This window comes from Aphidius gifuensis, linkage group LG6 (assembly GCF_014905175.1).
Source record: "Aphidius gifuensis isolate YNYX2018 linkage group LG6, ASM1490517v1, whole genome shotgun sequence".
Lineage (NCBI taxonomy): Eukaryota > Metazoa > Arthropoda > Insecta > Hymenoptera > Braconidae > Aphidius > Aphidius gifuensis.
In genome coordinates, this window is record NC_057793.1 from 4,245,269 (window position 1) to 4,260,916 (window position 15,648).

General features: G+C 24.8%; 2 protein-coding genes across 2 annotated transcripts; one reads left to right on the forward strand and one right to left on the reverse strand.

Annotated features, from left to right (window-relative positions):
- Positions 1-1,550: 1,550 nt before the first annotated feature.
- Positions 1,551-11,223, reverse strand: LOC122859699 (protein dissatisfaction-like). The gene is made up of 8 exons (XM_044163384.1): positions 11,109-11,223; positions 4,329-4,472; positions 4,000-4,115; positions 2,981-3,163; positions 2,721-2,837; positions 2,348-2,511; positions 1,859-2,105; positions 1,551-1,780 (listed from the first exon to the last, which is right to left on the reverse strand). The coding sequence occupies exons 2-8, from the start codon at positions 4,463-4,465 to the stop codon at positions 1,551-1,553; spliced, it is 1,194 nt and encodes a 397-aa protein (XP_044019319.1). The 5' UTR covers positions 4,466-4,472; positions 11,109-11,223.
- Positions 11,224-13,630: 2,407 nt separating this feature from the next.
- LOC122858960 (cyclin-dependent kinase 9-like) lies at positions 13,631-15,421 on the forward strand. Its single transcript, XM_044162223.1, has 6 exons — positions 13,631-13,839; positions 13,971-14,055; positions 14,145-14,235; positions 14,344-14,510; positions 14,588-14,817; positions 14,884-15,421. Exons 1-6 carry the CDS (start codon positions 13,727-13,729, stop codon positions 15,335-15,337), a joined length of 1,140 nt encoding a protein of 379 aa, XP_044018158.1. The 5' UTR covers positions 13,631-13,726; the 3' UTR covers positions 15,338-15,421.
- Positions 15,422-15,648: the final 227 nt, after the last annotated feature.

The following is a 15,648-nucleotide window of genomic DNA, read 5'->3' on the forward strand; positions in this document are numbered from 1 at the left end:
TAAGGTATTGAATATATATTGATAATAATTAAATGAAAAAAATAATTACGTTTTGCTAAAATGTATTATTATGAAGCCAGAGAAATCTCAATTTGTTATAATTGTACCATGTTAATTTTTTGTCCTTGATTAAATAGTTGAAGAAAAAGTAAAAAAAATGAAAAAAAATAAATAAGTATGAAATAGTAAAATTATCGTTGTGTTTTTAATTTATTTTTTGAAATTATTAAATGAATGAATATTAATGTTTTTATTGATATTTATGAATTAATTAATAATGGAGGTAATTATGTGATTAATGATAAATTTAAATGGTTAATATAACATATAATATTAAATTGTCATTTTATAAATAAATATCAAGGTACGTTATTTGAATAATTATTAATTATAAAAAAAAAAAAAAAAAAGATTTAAAATTCAAAGGATAATATGATAATTATATATGTTTCTATAGTAAAATCATGTTGAAGTTTTGAATATCAAATATCAATTCTCTACAAATAAAAACATGAACGAAAATTATAAAAATTACTTATTGATGGTAATTATTTTTAAAAACTGCTATAGATTATTACAACAAAAAAGAAAATTCATCAAATTTATTTGAATGTAAATGCGTGAAATTAATAAGAAAAAAAAAAATATATATATATACTAAAAGCAATCATATTACTGGAAGTGTAACATTAAATAAAGAAAAAACAATGATTTTACAAAAAAATAATTACATTGACTATATTGATTTTCAAAAGTAACAATAATAATCGAAAAAAAAAATATAATATTCCATATAGATTTAAAATTTGATTTGCCAAAAAAAAAAAAAAGGTATCTGGTTTTTAGGGCAAATACTTCCCAGCAGAGAACAAGTGTAGACTTCGCATCTGCACTTTTTCTATGCGAAGAGGTATTTGCCCTGAAGAACCAGATACTTGATCACAAACCGATTCAATGTAAAAGAGATCAAGCTGCTACGAACCCAATGACCGAACCGCGGCTCGAACCAGGGTACCTTAGAGTAGGAATCCGAGCACATGCTGACTTAACCACAAGCAGGCATAATCATATTTCTACTAAACATAAATATCGATTACATCTACTACTATTGTAGCCTTTACATGTATCTATGTATATTTTGTCCATCAGGTCCAAGAAAATACAGAGTTGTTGTCAAATTTCAACATTCAATTTAAAATAATATTCATTAATAATAATTATTTTTTTTTTTACAAAAAAAAAAAAACGTCTTTTCATAGCATTATTTTAATAACATTTTCTACACATAATATTTACATTTTAAATTATCATATTGTTATTATTGTTATAATAAAATATATTATAATTTTTTAATTAAAATTTCTGCTAGTTGACTAGACAATTGTAATATTATTTTAAATTTTAATTCAAGTACATAAATATTGCAATGATATATTTTTTCTTTAGCTGTTGAATATATATTTTGTCTCGATGACGATAAATTATTTTTATACAATAAATTGTTTATTGTAATATAATTTAAAAATATATAATAAATTTAATTTTTGATTCTAAATGGGTCTTGTTGCTCGTATCATGTCATTCAGTAATCTTTCAATACTGACATCGCCGACTGTTGGTTTAAATAAAAGCTCTTGAAGTGTTGTACGACAAAGTGCACGTGCTGGGGGTAAAAGTAGTAAAAGTCTACCAACACGAGCAGCACCTCTTTCACTCAACAGTGTTACTGTTTGTTCCTGAAGGGCTGATACTCTGCCGGTGTCACAGAGACCTCGACATTCTTACAAAATAAAAATTCATAAATATTTTTTTTTTTCATTTCGTTTATTTATAAATTATAATAGACAAAAATATTTACCTCCTTTGAAGAGAACAATTGCCTTCAAGTATGGATACTCTAAATCATTAACACGAAGTATTGCAAAACGTGTTAATAAATCACGTAATCTTCTCAATTCTTCAGCAAGTATATCTTTTCTATCTGGTGGAAGTATCATTGATGAAAAAATTGATTCATTTATTGAAAATCCCCATTGGGCTGCTGTTAGTACAAATAATTCACTCCAAGATTCTTCCAATAGTAATGACTGGTCTCTTGTTGATAGCTAAATTTATCAAAAAAAAAAAAAAAAAATGATTAAACTTTTCCATCCAATTGTTATCCATCAAATGTTTAACTACATACTTATAAATTTATGTAATAAATTATTTGTTTTTCTTTATTCGAATATTTTTTGAAACAAGTGATATAGATCAATATATAATAAAACAATGAATATAATTTTATTTTTTATTTTTTATCCAATTAAAATATTTATTTAATTTAAATTTAAAGATATAAATTTACCTCGAAAAATGAAGGTATTCCACGTGCCCATTGTACAGCAGCAAATAATAATCTTGCTGCTGATTCATATATATTTTCTGTTGGTAAAATTGATTGACTTGTTGTTCCATAATCTGGCAATGGTGGTGTCATAATTGTTGTTGGTAATCTTCCTCCGATCGCATCTTTTAAAAGCAACAAAATAATAATATTATTATTTATTTTATAATTGTATTTTAAATTCTACAACATTTTTTACATTTTTAAATTTTTAAATAATTTATTCATGCCATTATTTGCACAAAAAAAAATAAATAAAAATCATCATAACGTCTAAAATTAATGAATTTTTTAAAATTATAAAATACAAATTATTATCAAGAAAAAATTTTACCTTTTTGTTCAATTTGTCGAATAGCAACACTTGCTTCTTCTGAACTTGTCACTTCATCGTCTTTGGGAGTACTCGGTGCCAGTGATTCCGTCGGTGTTGGTCTTGGCATAAAATGTCCTGTTGAAAAAAAAAGTAAATAATGCTATCAATTAAATAGAGTATATTGAATGTTATATCATTGACGTTAAAAAAAATGTACAAGTATATTCTCCATGAATGAATGAATGATAAAAGAAGGATAAAATGTTTAAAAAACTTACCGATTCCCGTGTTAAAAGCCGGTAAACTCGGCTTGAATGGAAAGAGCGCCGGATACATGAGAGGATAAGGATTTCCAGTTGTGTGGTAGACATGTGATATACTTGGATAAATTGTTGAGGGTCCTCGTCTTGCAGCACCAACCAATGACGAAGTACTTCTCGGCGCTCTTTCGTGTTGTACCGCTGAAAATGACACTTCCTTCGATATTCCTTCTTCTTGTATCCATCTACACCCATACCCAGCATCTCGTTCCACTAACACCACGCATCTTTATGTGCTCTATTACATCTCAACTCGTATTTAACAAACGTTCAATAATATAAATAAAAAAAAATAAAAAAAAAAAATTCAATTAACCGAATCTCTATTTAAAAACCGAACAAAAAATTAAAAATAAAATTTATTTATTGAAAAAAATAATCAAATTAAATTATATAATATTATTTTATTTTATTTATATTTTTTAACATTGAATTTCGATATTTTTTAGTTGAAAATTGAAATACAAATACGTTGAGTTGATTCATCACTAATTGATATCGCGTATAGAAAATCAAGTGTTTAGATTATCACTTGAGAATTGAGTGTAACGTAAATTGATAGACCGGTTGGTTTGTTTACTAAAGCTGTGAATTCACGGTCTGTTTTTGACACAACCAACTTTACGAATTGAGTTTCATGTGGGTTAATATTATTATTATTTTTTTTCTTTTCGATTTTATTGTCCCTGCTCGATGCTCTATTTCTATTGCTACATACAACCCTCAAATATTCAATACACTATCATCTTTCTATATCTATATTTATTAATTTCTCTCTCTCTTTTTTTTTTCTTTCTTTTTTTTTAATGATAATATTATACATGACCAAAGTGATTTCCAAGGATGTATATATTTACATTATATCCATGAAATCAAAGCCTCATTTATTTTTTAAACTAATGGATAAATTTTCTACACTCATTTGCACCAACGACATAGTAAAACAACATTTATTTATTTTTATTTTTTTCACTCACCATCACGCTTCATATTGACTTCAAGACATTTTGCAAATCTACAAGCTTGGCATTGATTACGCCTTGATACATCAACTATGCATTGTCCATTTTCTTTACAAACATAATCCAAATTTCTAAAAATAAAAATCAATAAATAAATAAACAAGTATAGTTTTATAAAAATTGATTAAATTAGTTTTTAGCTAATAATAATTTAATTAATTTTACAGTCTGTACAATTTTTAATTTTTTACTTGTGTGTATTTTTTGTAAATTTATTATTTAAATAATGTTGTTTATTTATTATTTTTTTTTTTATCAATTTGCTGGTAGTTATTTTTTATTACCTGGCATACCTCCTAATTGATCTTTTAAAAAATCCACGACATCCATCACAACTTGGCACACCATAATGTTTTCCCGAAGCTTTATCACCGCATACTTTGCACATTGATGATGAATCTCTACTGTGTTGTTCCTCCATAATTTATCTTTAATTTAAATATAATAATTAAATTAGCAAAAATTATAATAATCAAAGGTTTTATTAAAGTTATTATTTATTTATATTTTGTATGTTTTTTTACTGAGAATTTATAATAAAAAAAAAAAAAAAAATTCATTTATTTAATACAATGTCTTTGGATTAATAATTTATATAAACTATGTATATTTAATTGTTAATTTATTATTGATATTGTAATGTGCAGTATATAACCAGTTGGCTTTACCATCATTTATACTATATACAATTTTTTTTATTTTGCATTTTTCATGAAGATAATCATGAGCTTATATATAGTGGATCGAAGTTGATGCTTAAGTCTGACTGCAAGCTCATTCAAATAACTATTTTATTTTAATTAACAAAACTTCAAATAATTATTTATGGTTTAAATAATATCATGTTGAAGTTTTGAATATTAAATATCAATTCTTTACATCGCAAAAGGTATCACTGACAAATAAAAAAATAAACGAAAATTATAAAAATTACTTATTGATGGGAATTATTTTTAAAAACTGCAATAGATTATTACAACAAAAAAAAAGAAAATTCATTAAATCTATTTGGATGTAAACGCGTCAAATTAATAAGAAAAAAAAATAATAATAGAAATCATATTACTGGAATGTAACAATAAATAGAAAAAAAAAAAATGATTTTACAAAAAAATTTGTAGGGCAAATACTTCCAAGCACAGAACAAGTGTAATTTCGTATTTCCACCTTTTCTATGGGAAGAAGTATTTGCTCTGACACCAGGCAACTTTGTGTCTCTGGATGATCTCAATATGTGCATATATATTCCAATTAAAATGCATCTCAAGATATTACAGGTCCAAAGTGGAACCGAACTCGACGCCATGTAATGCACAGTCCATGCACTTGCTGACTTGACCACAAGAGACATAATCACATCCCTACTAAAAATAAATATCAATCATGAGCCTTTGCATGTATATATATATATATTTTTCATATCAGGTCAAAGAAAATACCAAGCTGTATTATCAAATTTCAACATTCAATTTAGAATAATATCCATTAGTAATTATTAATTTATTTTAATTAACAAAGCTCATTACAACTTATAACGAAAATAAAGATTTTAAATTCAAAAGATAATATGATAATCATTGATAATTATTTATGTTTTTATAATAATATCATGTTAAAGTTTTGAATATTAATCATCAATTCTCTACATCGCAAAAGTTATCACTGACAAATAAAAAAATTAACGAAAATTAAAAAAGTTAAATTAATAATGAGAAAAAGAAAATAAATAATAATAGAAATTATATATATTACTGGAAAAGTAACAATAAATGAAGGAAAAAAAAAACGATTTTACAAAAAAATAATTACATTGACTATATTGACTTTTAAAAGTAACAATAATAAATTCAAAAAATAATATAATATTGCGTAGATTTAAGGTGTTACAATTGCTTTGCCAAAAAAAAAGGTATTTGGTGTTTAGCGCAAATACTTCCTAGCACAGAACAAGTGTAACTTCGCATCTCCACTTTTTCTATGCGAAGAGGTATTTGCCCCAAATTCCAGGTACAATTAATTAGAAATCTGTTCCCACAGAAGCAGAAGGTCATTTGTCTAGAGAGATTCGAACTCGGCAGGTTCGCATTAAAAAATTGGAGCACCTACTGACTTAACCACAAGCAGGTATAATCGTATCTCTACTACACATAAATATCAATTACATCTACTACTATTGTAGCCTTTGCATGTAGATATATATTTTTTTTTCCCATCAACTCCAAGAAAATACAGAGCTGTTGGTGAATTGTAACATTTCATTTGGAATAATATTTACATTTTAGATTATCATACTGTTATTATTGTTATAATAAAATATATTATGATTCATGTAAAATTTCTGCTAGTTGACTAGACAATTATATTATTATTTTACACTTTCATTTAAGTCCATAAATATTGCCATGATATATTTTTTCTTTACCTGTTAAATATACTTTGTCTTGATGACAATAAATTGTTTATTGTAAATATAATTTAAAAATATATAATAAATTTAATTTTTAAATCCAAATGAATCCCCCAAATAATAACATTTAATTTAAATTTTATCATGTTTTTAATTTTACATTTTCATCAAATTAAATTTCAAAAATTATAAAATAAATAAATTATTATAATATACAACATTCAGGTAAATATAGCAAACTTTTTCATCAAACAAAAACGAATTAATTTTTTTTATTCCAGTTATAAATATTTATTAAACATTAATAATCTTGTCATCATCTTGTAAATAATGTCAAGTGACTTTTTCAAGTTTTCGTCAAGTATCAAAAAGTGAAAGAGTGCGAGATATAAAAAACGAGAAATAAAAAAAACTCCGCCTTGGGGCGATTTGGGAGCATGTCAGGGCGTATCTCATACATGTAATGGCAACCACCCCTTTTTTTTATTTCTCCTGCTAATAGGATACTGGCAAAGGCTTTTTTCACCTGCGATTTTCCCAAGCTCAATAATGCAAGACAACCGACACGAAACCACTGTAGTCATCGTGTGTCCACTATTACTACCACTGCAGTACATTATGTGGACAAACTTTTATGAGACTTCTAGACATTACTCATACACGAACACACACAATGATATATTTACACCAAAGAGAGACCAGTAAACTAAAGGCTTATATTTCTCAATAGACATACAACACATAAATATGTACTACTGTTTTTTTCCCCCATTAAAATGATCGAGACCAAGACTTTTTGTTTATAAAGTTTTTTTTTTTTTTTTTCTTTTCTTGTATTATACGCTTTTTTGCCACAATCCTTGGCTCCTATGATTTCTATATTCAGACACCCCTTTTATCACATACATATATTTTACTTTTTATATTTTTTTTTGTCTTTGTATTCTTCAATTTACCCCGATCACACTGATGCAATATTCTTTTTACCCCATTGAGTGTTGACATATAGATAACATAATATTATTTTTTTACAACTGTGACAAATGAACTTAAATTTTACTTTTTTTTATTTTTATATTTATAAAGTGCATTGTTTATTTAATATATTTTTTTAAATTTAATTATAAAATCAATCAATTTATTTTTTTTTAAATTATATTTATCATAAGTTCGTTAGTTGTTATTTTTTAATTTTTTCTTTTCAAATTTCTTCCCACAATTTCCACAATTTCTCGAGATATTTCTAGAACAATCATTTGATTTTTTTACGATAAATAAAAAATACATTTTAGTCAATATTTTTTAAAATACAAAAAATTGTTTTTTAATTGAAATTTTTAATTTCTAACAAGTGTCAATATATTTTTGTAAATATCAAATAAATCATTTTCTATATTTAAAAAAACTTCATTTAATCATAGTAACATACTGACTTTTCATTTGTTTATTTATAAATATAATTTTTTTCGCTAAACAGGTGGCAAATTATTAAATGGGGTGAGTTACTTAAATCTCAGGTTGAGTCACGTGTGCCAGGGACAACTTGAAAATAGATAAAGCAAAGAAAAAAGGGGATATAGAACTCAGGTATAAACAAATTTGGTAGCCTTTGTACATTGCAATTGTTACAATTACACAGGGCTAAAATTATTGAACCCCATTTGCAGTGTTTAAATATAAATATATATATGTTTATATAAAACACGAAATGATTTCATATAAAAAACATACAACAACTCTACTGGACTGACAGCCATATGTTGTGTTTCGTAAAATCGGTGGTTCAAGGGGGTGAGGTCAGACAGGGAACCACAAGGTTGAATAACAAAAATAAAAAAACAGGACACACTTGGGGCTGACTTTGATGATGGCATGACAAAACAAATTATCACAAGTCAAATTTAACTTTACTAGATTATAATTGATGTTTAATTATTTATCATTTTGATGTCTTACAAATGTCATTAACATCAATTTTCATTTGTTTTTTTATTCAAGTTAAATACCGAAAACAAATATATTATTGTTTTTAATTTAATAACAGTTTTGTTTTATTTTTATTCCTTTTTAATTGATATTTTTATTTTATTTATTTATTGTTTTTAAAAATGTTTGTTGTATGTGATAAAATATTATTGGCAATTTGTGAATACTCTTTAAATAATGCAAACTCATCGATCATATTTGTGCTCAATGAACCCCTTGATATATGTAATTCAAAGTCCTTGCGCTACTTCTTGACTTTTTATTTTATAAATTTTTTTTTTTAAATAATGTCAAAGTATAATGTCATTTAAATGACTTTTCAACATGTCAAACTCAGCCAGCAACACAAGGTGTTGAAAAAATGGAAAATTCAATCGCATAAAAAATGTATTCATCCCTCTCAAAAAATTATAGAAGGGTTCGTCATATAATTCTTTACTTTTATTTTTTATGCACATGAATTTAACATGCTAATTTTTTTTTTTACACATTGTCACGTCATGTGGGATATTTCGCAGTAAATAATACTGATCGATTGTATAGCTAAAAACTTTTTTTTTTTTTTTATTTTTCATTTTATCAAAGTAAAGAATAAAAATAAACTAAAAATTATTATTTTTAAATAACAATAAATTTAAATGATTAATGAATAAATTGATAAAAAAAAATTTGTTAATTGACTTATTGAATGTATTGAATATCGATTTGAAAATTTTCTATGGTAAAAAAAAATTACAAAAATTCATGACCAATGACAAAGAATATTTTTTGATATATATATTTTTTTGTCGCGAGTATTTTTTTATAAAATGATGACTTGACTATTTTTTTTTGTCAATACTCATTGAGAAAAAAAGCATGTGTCTATATATTTATTGAGGATTTTTTGAATAAGCAAACAGTCGTGTCGAATTGTCTGCCGAGTAGTTATTAATATTATTATTTTGTAATTGTCACCTGGATATACAGCTAAATGTTTAAACTAAAAAATTTATATCATGTTAGTTTAATGAAATTAAAATTATAAATAAAAAAATTTATGAAAATTGTAATTGTACAAATAAATAATAATAAAATAGAAGAAAAAAAATGGAAAATACAGGTGATACTTATGTTTCATGTCATTTTAATTTGACTTTTATCAAGGGTTAGTTGTTCGGATGTTCTTTTACCCGCAAGCATCTGTTGAATTCACATCAAGTAAAATTTATTTGTAGCAAAAGGCAGTGATTGCGTGACCAAGGGTCTAACAAACCTTGGATTTATATTTTTTACTTTCGCTTTTTTCAACTCTTTCAACTGTTAATATTGAATATCAAAAAAATTATTTTTTTATCAATATTTTATTATATTTTTAATATAAATTTTATGAGTAAATAATTTGGCAGTTATAAAAATCAAGAGTTTAAAAATAATTCAACAAATTTGTAAAGAAAAAAAAATACATAAAATTAATTTTTTTTCACGTTTCAAATAGGAAAATATTAAATTTCTATTGAATTTTAGATTTTTTTAATTTTTTCATTAATACTTGTATTTAAAAAAAATCAATTTTATGATTATTTGAATTAATAATAGTTATTTAATTTTTATTAATTAATAATTGATAACATTATTTTATAAAAAGTTATTTTATCTGTTGTATATATAAATATGATTTAATATTTTTTCTAGTTGATAAATCAAAGTTAAAAAATAAGTCGAAAGTCAATTTGACATGTGCCAGCGTTAGTATGACATATGCCTGTGGCAATGTAGTGATATCATGATGATGGGGTATAGGTGAGTATGTATTACCTTCATGGGGCAAATAATTATGTGGTTCGTACACCGGAAAACTGGTTTTACAGGTGCATATGTTATACTAAAAACATGCTAATTGTAAACGCGTGTGTCGCACGTGACCAATTCACATACACTAAATTTATCTGATATATTTAATTATTGTCATATTAAATCAGTCATTATTTTTTAATAATTTTATCACGAAAAATCTATTTAAAAAAATTATATAATAATAAAATTTTACAGTATCAATTTCAAACATAGGAAATTGTATGGATGAAAATTTTAAACATAGATTTTTCAGTTATAAATTTTGATAACAAATTTATTCATGCTTAAAGTCCAATTATACATCAAGTCCAAGTAACATTATTTTTATATGAAATGTGTGAATAGTCTTCGAATTGAAGACGAAAAAATAATCAAAAAAAAATTTCAAAATAATTACAAACTCAAATTTTTTTGTCGGAAATATTTTAATTATTATACAGGTTGCTTTGCTGCATACAGTCCGACACATAATTAAGAAATAAAAAAAATCTATAGATATATAAGGAATGCCACCTTAATTTTTTGACTATTATAAATATTATTTTCACTACTATAAATCTAAAGCAACCTGTATAATAATTAAAATATCTCCGACAAAAAAATATGAGTTTATAATTATTTTGAAAATTTTCTTTTGATTATTTTTTTTTTTAAATTTATGAAACTACTATTGAAAAAAAAATTACTACAATAAATAGTAGCTAGTTTTAAAAAAGAAATTATCAAGTCCGACACAATAAGTCTAAATATTATCAAAAAAAATTAAATTAAAATTTCTAAATATTATATTTTAGTTAAAGAAATATAAATGTTAAATAAATAAATTTTTTCTTACCTTGATAATTTTTTGTTGTTGTAATAAGAAATAGTATAGAGAAAAAACACAAATGCACGTATAAAGAATGACACCTGAACAAGAGTTTATAAGTTGAGGATTAATCTTACACTCGTCAATTGATCAGTTGAACTGAACTCACGAGTACACTCATGTGTTCACGTTGTGATCCATGAAAATATAATTTTTGCTCTACGTCAAATTCTCCCCTCTATCCTTGAGGCAAAAATCATAATTTTCATGAGGGGTTGTTCTTCTATGTCACGCCCCTTTAAGCAATAAACGCTATGTATATATTGTGCTTTGAGCTTTTTTTTTTTTGTCATGTTATCATGATAACGCAACCGCAGTCTTACATTGAAACGTCTGATTGGCCAATGGGTGGAGCAAATATTTTATAGACTAGAAGAGCTTTCAATTGGCGATCGGTTGACTCATTTTTTTATTTATTTTATATATATATTTATTTTTCTATATACTCTGTATATACCGGATAGGGTTGAAATGGCAAAAGTACCCTGTGGTCGCCGGGTTAGCCCTCTGATAGCCAGCAAAGTCAACTTCACGTTCATTCGTGTCGTCAACATCTGTGGCCACTTTTTATTTTTTTTTTTATTTTTTTACAATCTTTTTATTAAATTTTCATTTACCTTATTTTTATTTTTTTTATTTTTATTTCATTAAAGCTTTGCTAGGGCTTAAAAGTATATCAATTTTTTCTTATTCATTTTTTTTTCCACCTACAATTTGTAAATTGAAAATTGTAAATATAATTAAAAAAAAAAAACATTGCATTTGATAGATTTTTTTTTTGTTTTAGTTTTAAAATTGTCAGGCAAATAGTATAGCCAAAAATAATATCAAACATAGATATTTTTGATAAAAAAAATAGTATTGTGTATAAAAAAAAAATAAAAAAAAATCTATCACTGGATCCTTTTTATCAAGAACATAAAATCGCATTGAAGTGGCGAAGAGGCAGTCGGGCTAATGGCTCGACGACGTTATTTTGTTAAACAGAGAAACCTTTTATCTCCCACACTTTAGGAAAAACTGCGTCAGACACTTGAGACTAGCAATGGAGCCTTAGGATTTTTCCTTTTTTTCTTCAGAGGATAACAACATCTTTATTTTGTTCTTTTTTTTTTTAGCATCAATATCATAAATTTCATATTTATCAAAAATTAAATTTAATTAATTTAACAAATAAATTAAAATTAAAAAAAAAAAGGCAGGTGATTGTTATTTTAGAAAAAAAAAAATTGTAAAGTTTCTTGTTTTACTTTGCTTAATAGTTATAATTTTACATTTTTTTTTTTTCAACAATTAATGGTATTTATTTTAAATATTATAAGAGTATATTTACACTCCATTTGATTTTGTTATTTTTTTTTTTTTGTAATAAAAATCGTATGAATCGTCGGCCACCACGACAACAGGCCAACTGACATTTCTCACGACTCACTCACACAAGAAAAACTTAGACACTTCTTGCGGATTTTTGTGCACTCATCGCGTGAAAATATCTTCACACATTTTTTTCTGCTACATGATGGAAATAAAATTGGGATATTGTAAATCGATAAGTGATACTTTATGTTTTTATATATATGTTATACATCATTTTTAGAAGAAAAAAAGTTTGACATTTGGTGAATAAATTTAATGCCTTCAAGCATTATATACCAAACGAATAAAAAATTATTATTTTTAAATTTTTGTGTTTAAACTTTTAAGCTTTGACTAAGAAAGTTTAAATTTACATATTTTTTTTATGAGTCTAAAAATCCTCAAGTCAACAAAATTATTTTGATGCTTTTATTTGTTTTTTTTTTTTTAATTTTTAATATACCACGAAATGGTCACTAAGTTTATAGTATTTTTGGAGTTTTTTTTTTCTTAAATATTTTAATAACATTTAGATAAAATTATTCTGCAAGTTTTAGAATTTAATAATTAATTTTTTTATTTTATTTAATAGCTAATTATTAAGTTTTTTAATTTAGTCACTGAATGTTGTTAAAAAAAAATACATAAAAATATTTTATTTATTTTATCATTTCATTATAATTTACTTGTGAAAAAACTTTTCATTTTCTTTCTTTGTTTTTTCTTTTAATACACAAAAAATAGACTAAATAATTAAAATTTAGCTAAAGAGTAAAAAAATATAATATGTATTCAAGGCAAATATAATTTTGACGATGTTATATTATTTCAATAACTAACTGCCTAATTATATTTGAGTTTTATCAAATTTTATTTAGATAAAAAAAATTAGACTAATTAAATCTGTAAATAAATTTCTAATGCATTCTTGAAATTATTATACATTGAAGTTCAATTAAAAATAATATTTTACATATTTATATATTCCATCAATAAAACGTAAAGTTTTAAATTTAAAATTCCCTACATAGAATTACCATGCAGCGTTTTGTTTGAGGCTGGTAGTATTCCAAACTAAAAAGATGAAAGAGAGAGAGAAAAGTAAAGCCCTAGTCACACCTTGTCTACATTCCATAACAAAAAAAAAAAACAACAACAACAGCTCTAGACAGCTCGGAAAAAAATAAACATAATAATTGTAACAATAAGTTTTTATTCAATTTTTAATAATGAGTATGAATACTAAAGAAAAAGAAAAATATATTGAAGTTTTTGATTTTCCTTTCTGTGATGAATCTGCAAAACATGAGAAAGTTGCCAAAATTGGTCAAGGTACTTTTGGGTGAGTAAAAAAATATTTCAATTACAATTTAAGGTTAGAAATAATTTACAAATATTTTATTATATTTACAAAACAATTTGTTATTTGTTTAGTTTATTTTTGTGATTAATATGTAAATAAATATTTTACAGTGAAGTATTTAAAGCCAGAGACAAGAAAAATCACAACAAATTTGTTGCAATGAAAAAAGTATTGATGGACAATGAAAAAGAAGGGGTATGTTGTGAAATAATTCTATCAACAAAAACATATTGTTTATTGGAAAATTAACTTACTGTTTATTGATTTAATTATATATTTTCTAGTTTCCAATTACTGCACTACGTGAGATACGAATACTTCAGCTGTTGAAACATGAAAATGTTGTCAATCTTATTGAAATTTGTCGAACAAAAGGTACTAAAAAAAATCAATGACGTCATTGATGTTGATAAACAAAATAAGTATATATAAATTTATTAAAACAATTTTTTAATATAATAAATTTTTTAAATTTATTTTTAGCAACTCCATACAATCGTTATCGTTCAACATTTTATCTTGTTTTTGATTTTTGTGAGCATGATTTGGCTGGATTGTTGTCCAATGTTAATGTCAAATTTAGTCTTGGAGAAATAAAAAAAGTAATGCAACAAATGCTAAATGGATTATACTATATTCATAGTAACAAGGTTCTTATAATTTTTTATTTAAAATATTTATAATAATCTTGAAATAAAGCTAATAATATTATTTTAATAAATTTTAGATTTTACACAGAGACATGAAAGCTGCCAATATATTAATAACTAAAACTGGAATATTAAAACTTGCTGATTTTGGTCTAGCAAGAGCATTTAGTGAAAAAAAAAATAGATACACAAATAGAGTAGTAACACTATGGTACAGACCACCAGAATTATTACTTGGTGACAGGAATTATGGTCCACCAGTTGATCTCTGGGGTGCTGGCTGCATTATGGCAGAGATGTGGACTAGGTAAATAATTTTAATACAATTAGGTGTCTAATTAAACTTGTTAATTAATAATAATTATTATTTTAGATCACCAATAATGCAAGGAAATACTGAGCAAGAACAGCTGATTAAAATATCACTTTTATGTGGTTCAATAACACCAGAAGTATGGCCAGAAGTTGAAAATCTTGATCTTTTTAATAAAATGGAATTACCAAAAGGTGAAAAACGTAAAGTCAAAGACAGGCTAAAGCCATATGTTAAAGATGCATTTGCTTGTGATTTGTTGGATAAATTATTAATATTAGATCCAAGCAAACGTTTTGATTCTGATTCAGCATTAAATCATGACTTCTTCTGGACTGATCCAATGCCATCTGATTTAAGTAAAATGTTGGCACAACACACACAAAGTATGTTTGAATATTTAGCACCACCAAGACGTTCTGGACATATGCGTCATCCTCATCAAGTTGCACGAGGTCTTGCCAAACCAAGCACATCAGTTACAGATGGTGGATATCAAGATCGTGTCTTTTAAAAATAAATGTTTTTTTTTTTTTTTGTTGACAATTTATTATAACTACCTGATGCAAAATTAAATTATTTCAATATTCCATAAAAATGTGTTTTATTTTTTACTTTGTTTATTTTTGTTTTTTACTTTATTTATTTTTATTTTTTAATATTCTATGTAAAATATATTCTCAGTCGATAAATCATAATTTTATCTAGTCTATGGTTATTGCAAAAACACCTGAAAATTTAGAAAATTTGGGGGGCGGGGGAGGAAAACCATAGGTAATATATGTTAAAGTTTAGTTTAGTGTGTGTATTTGAGGGTTTAATGTT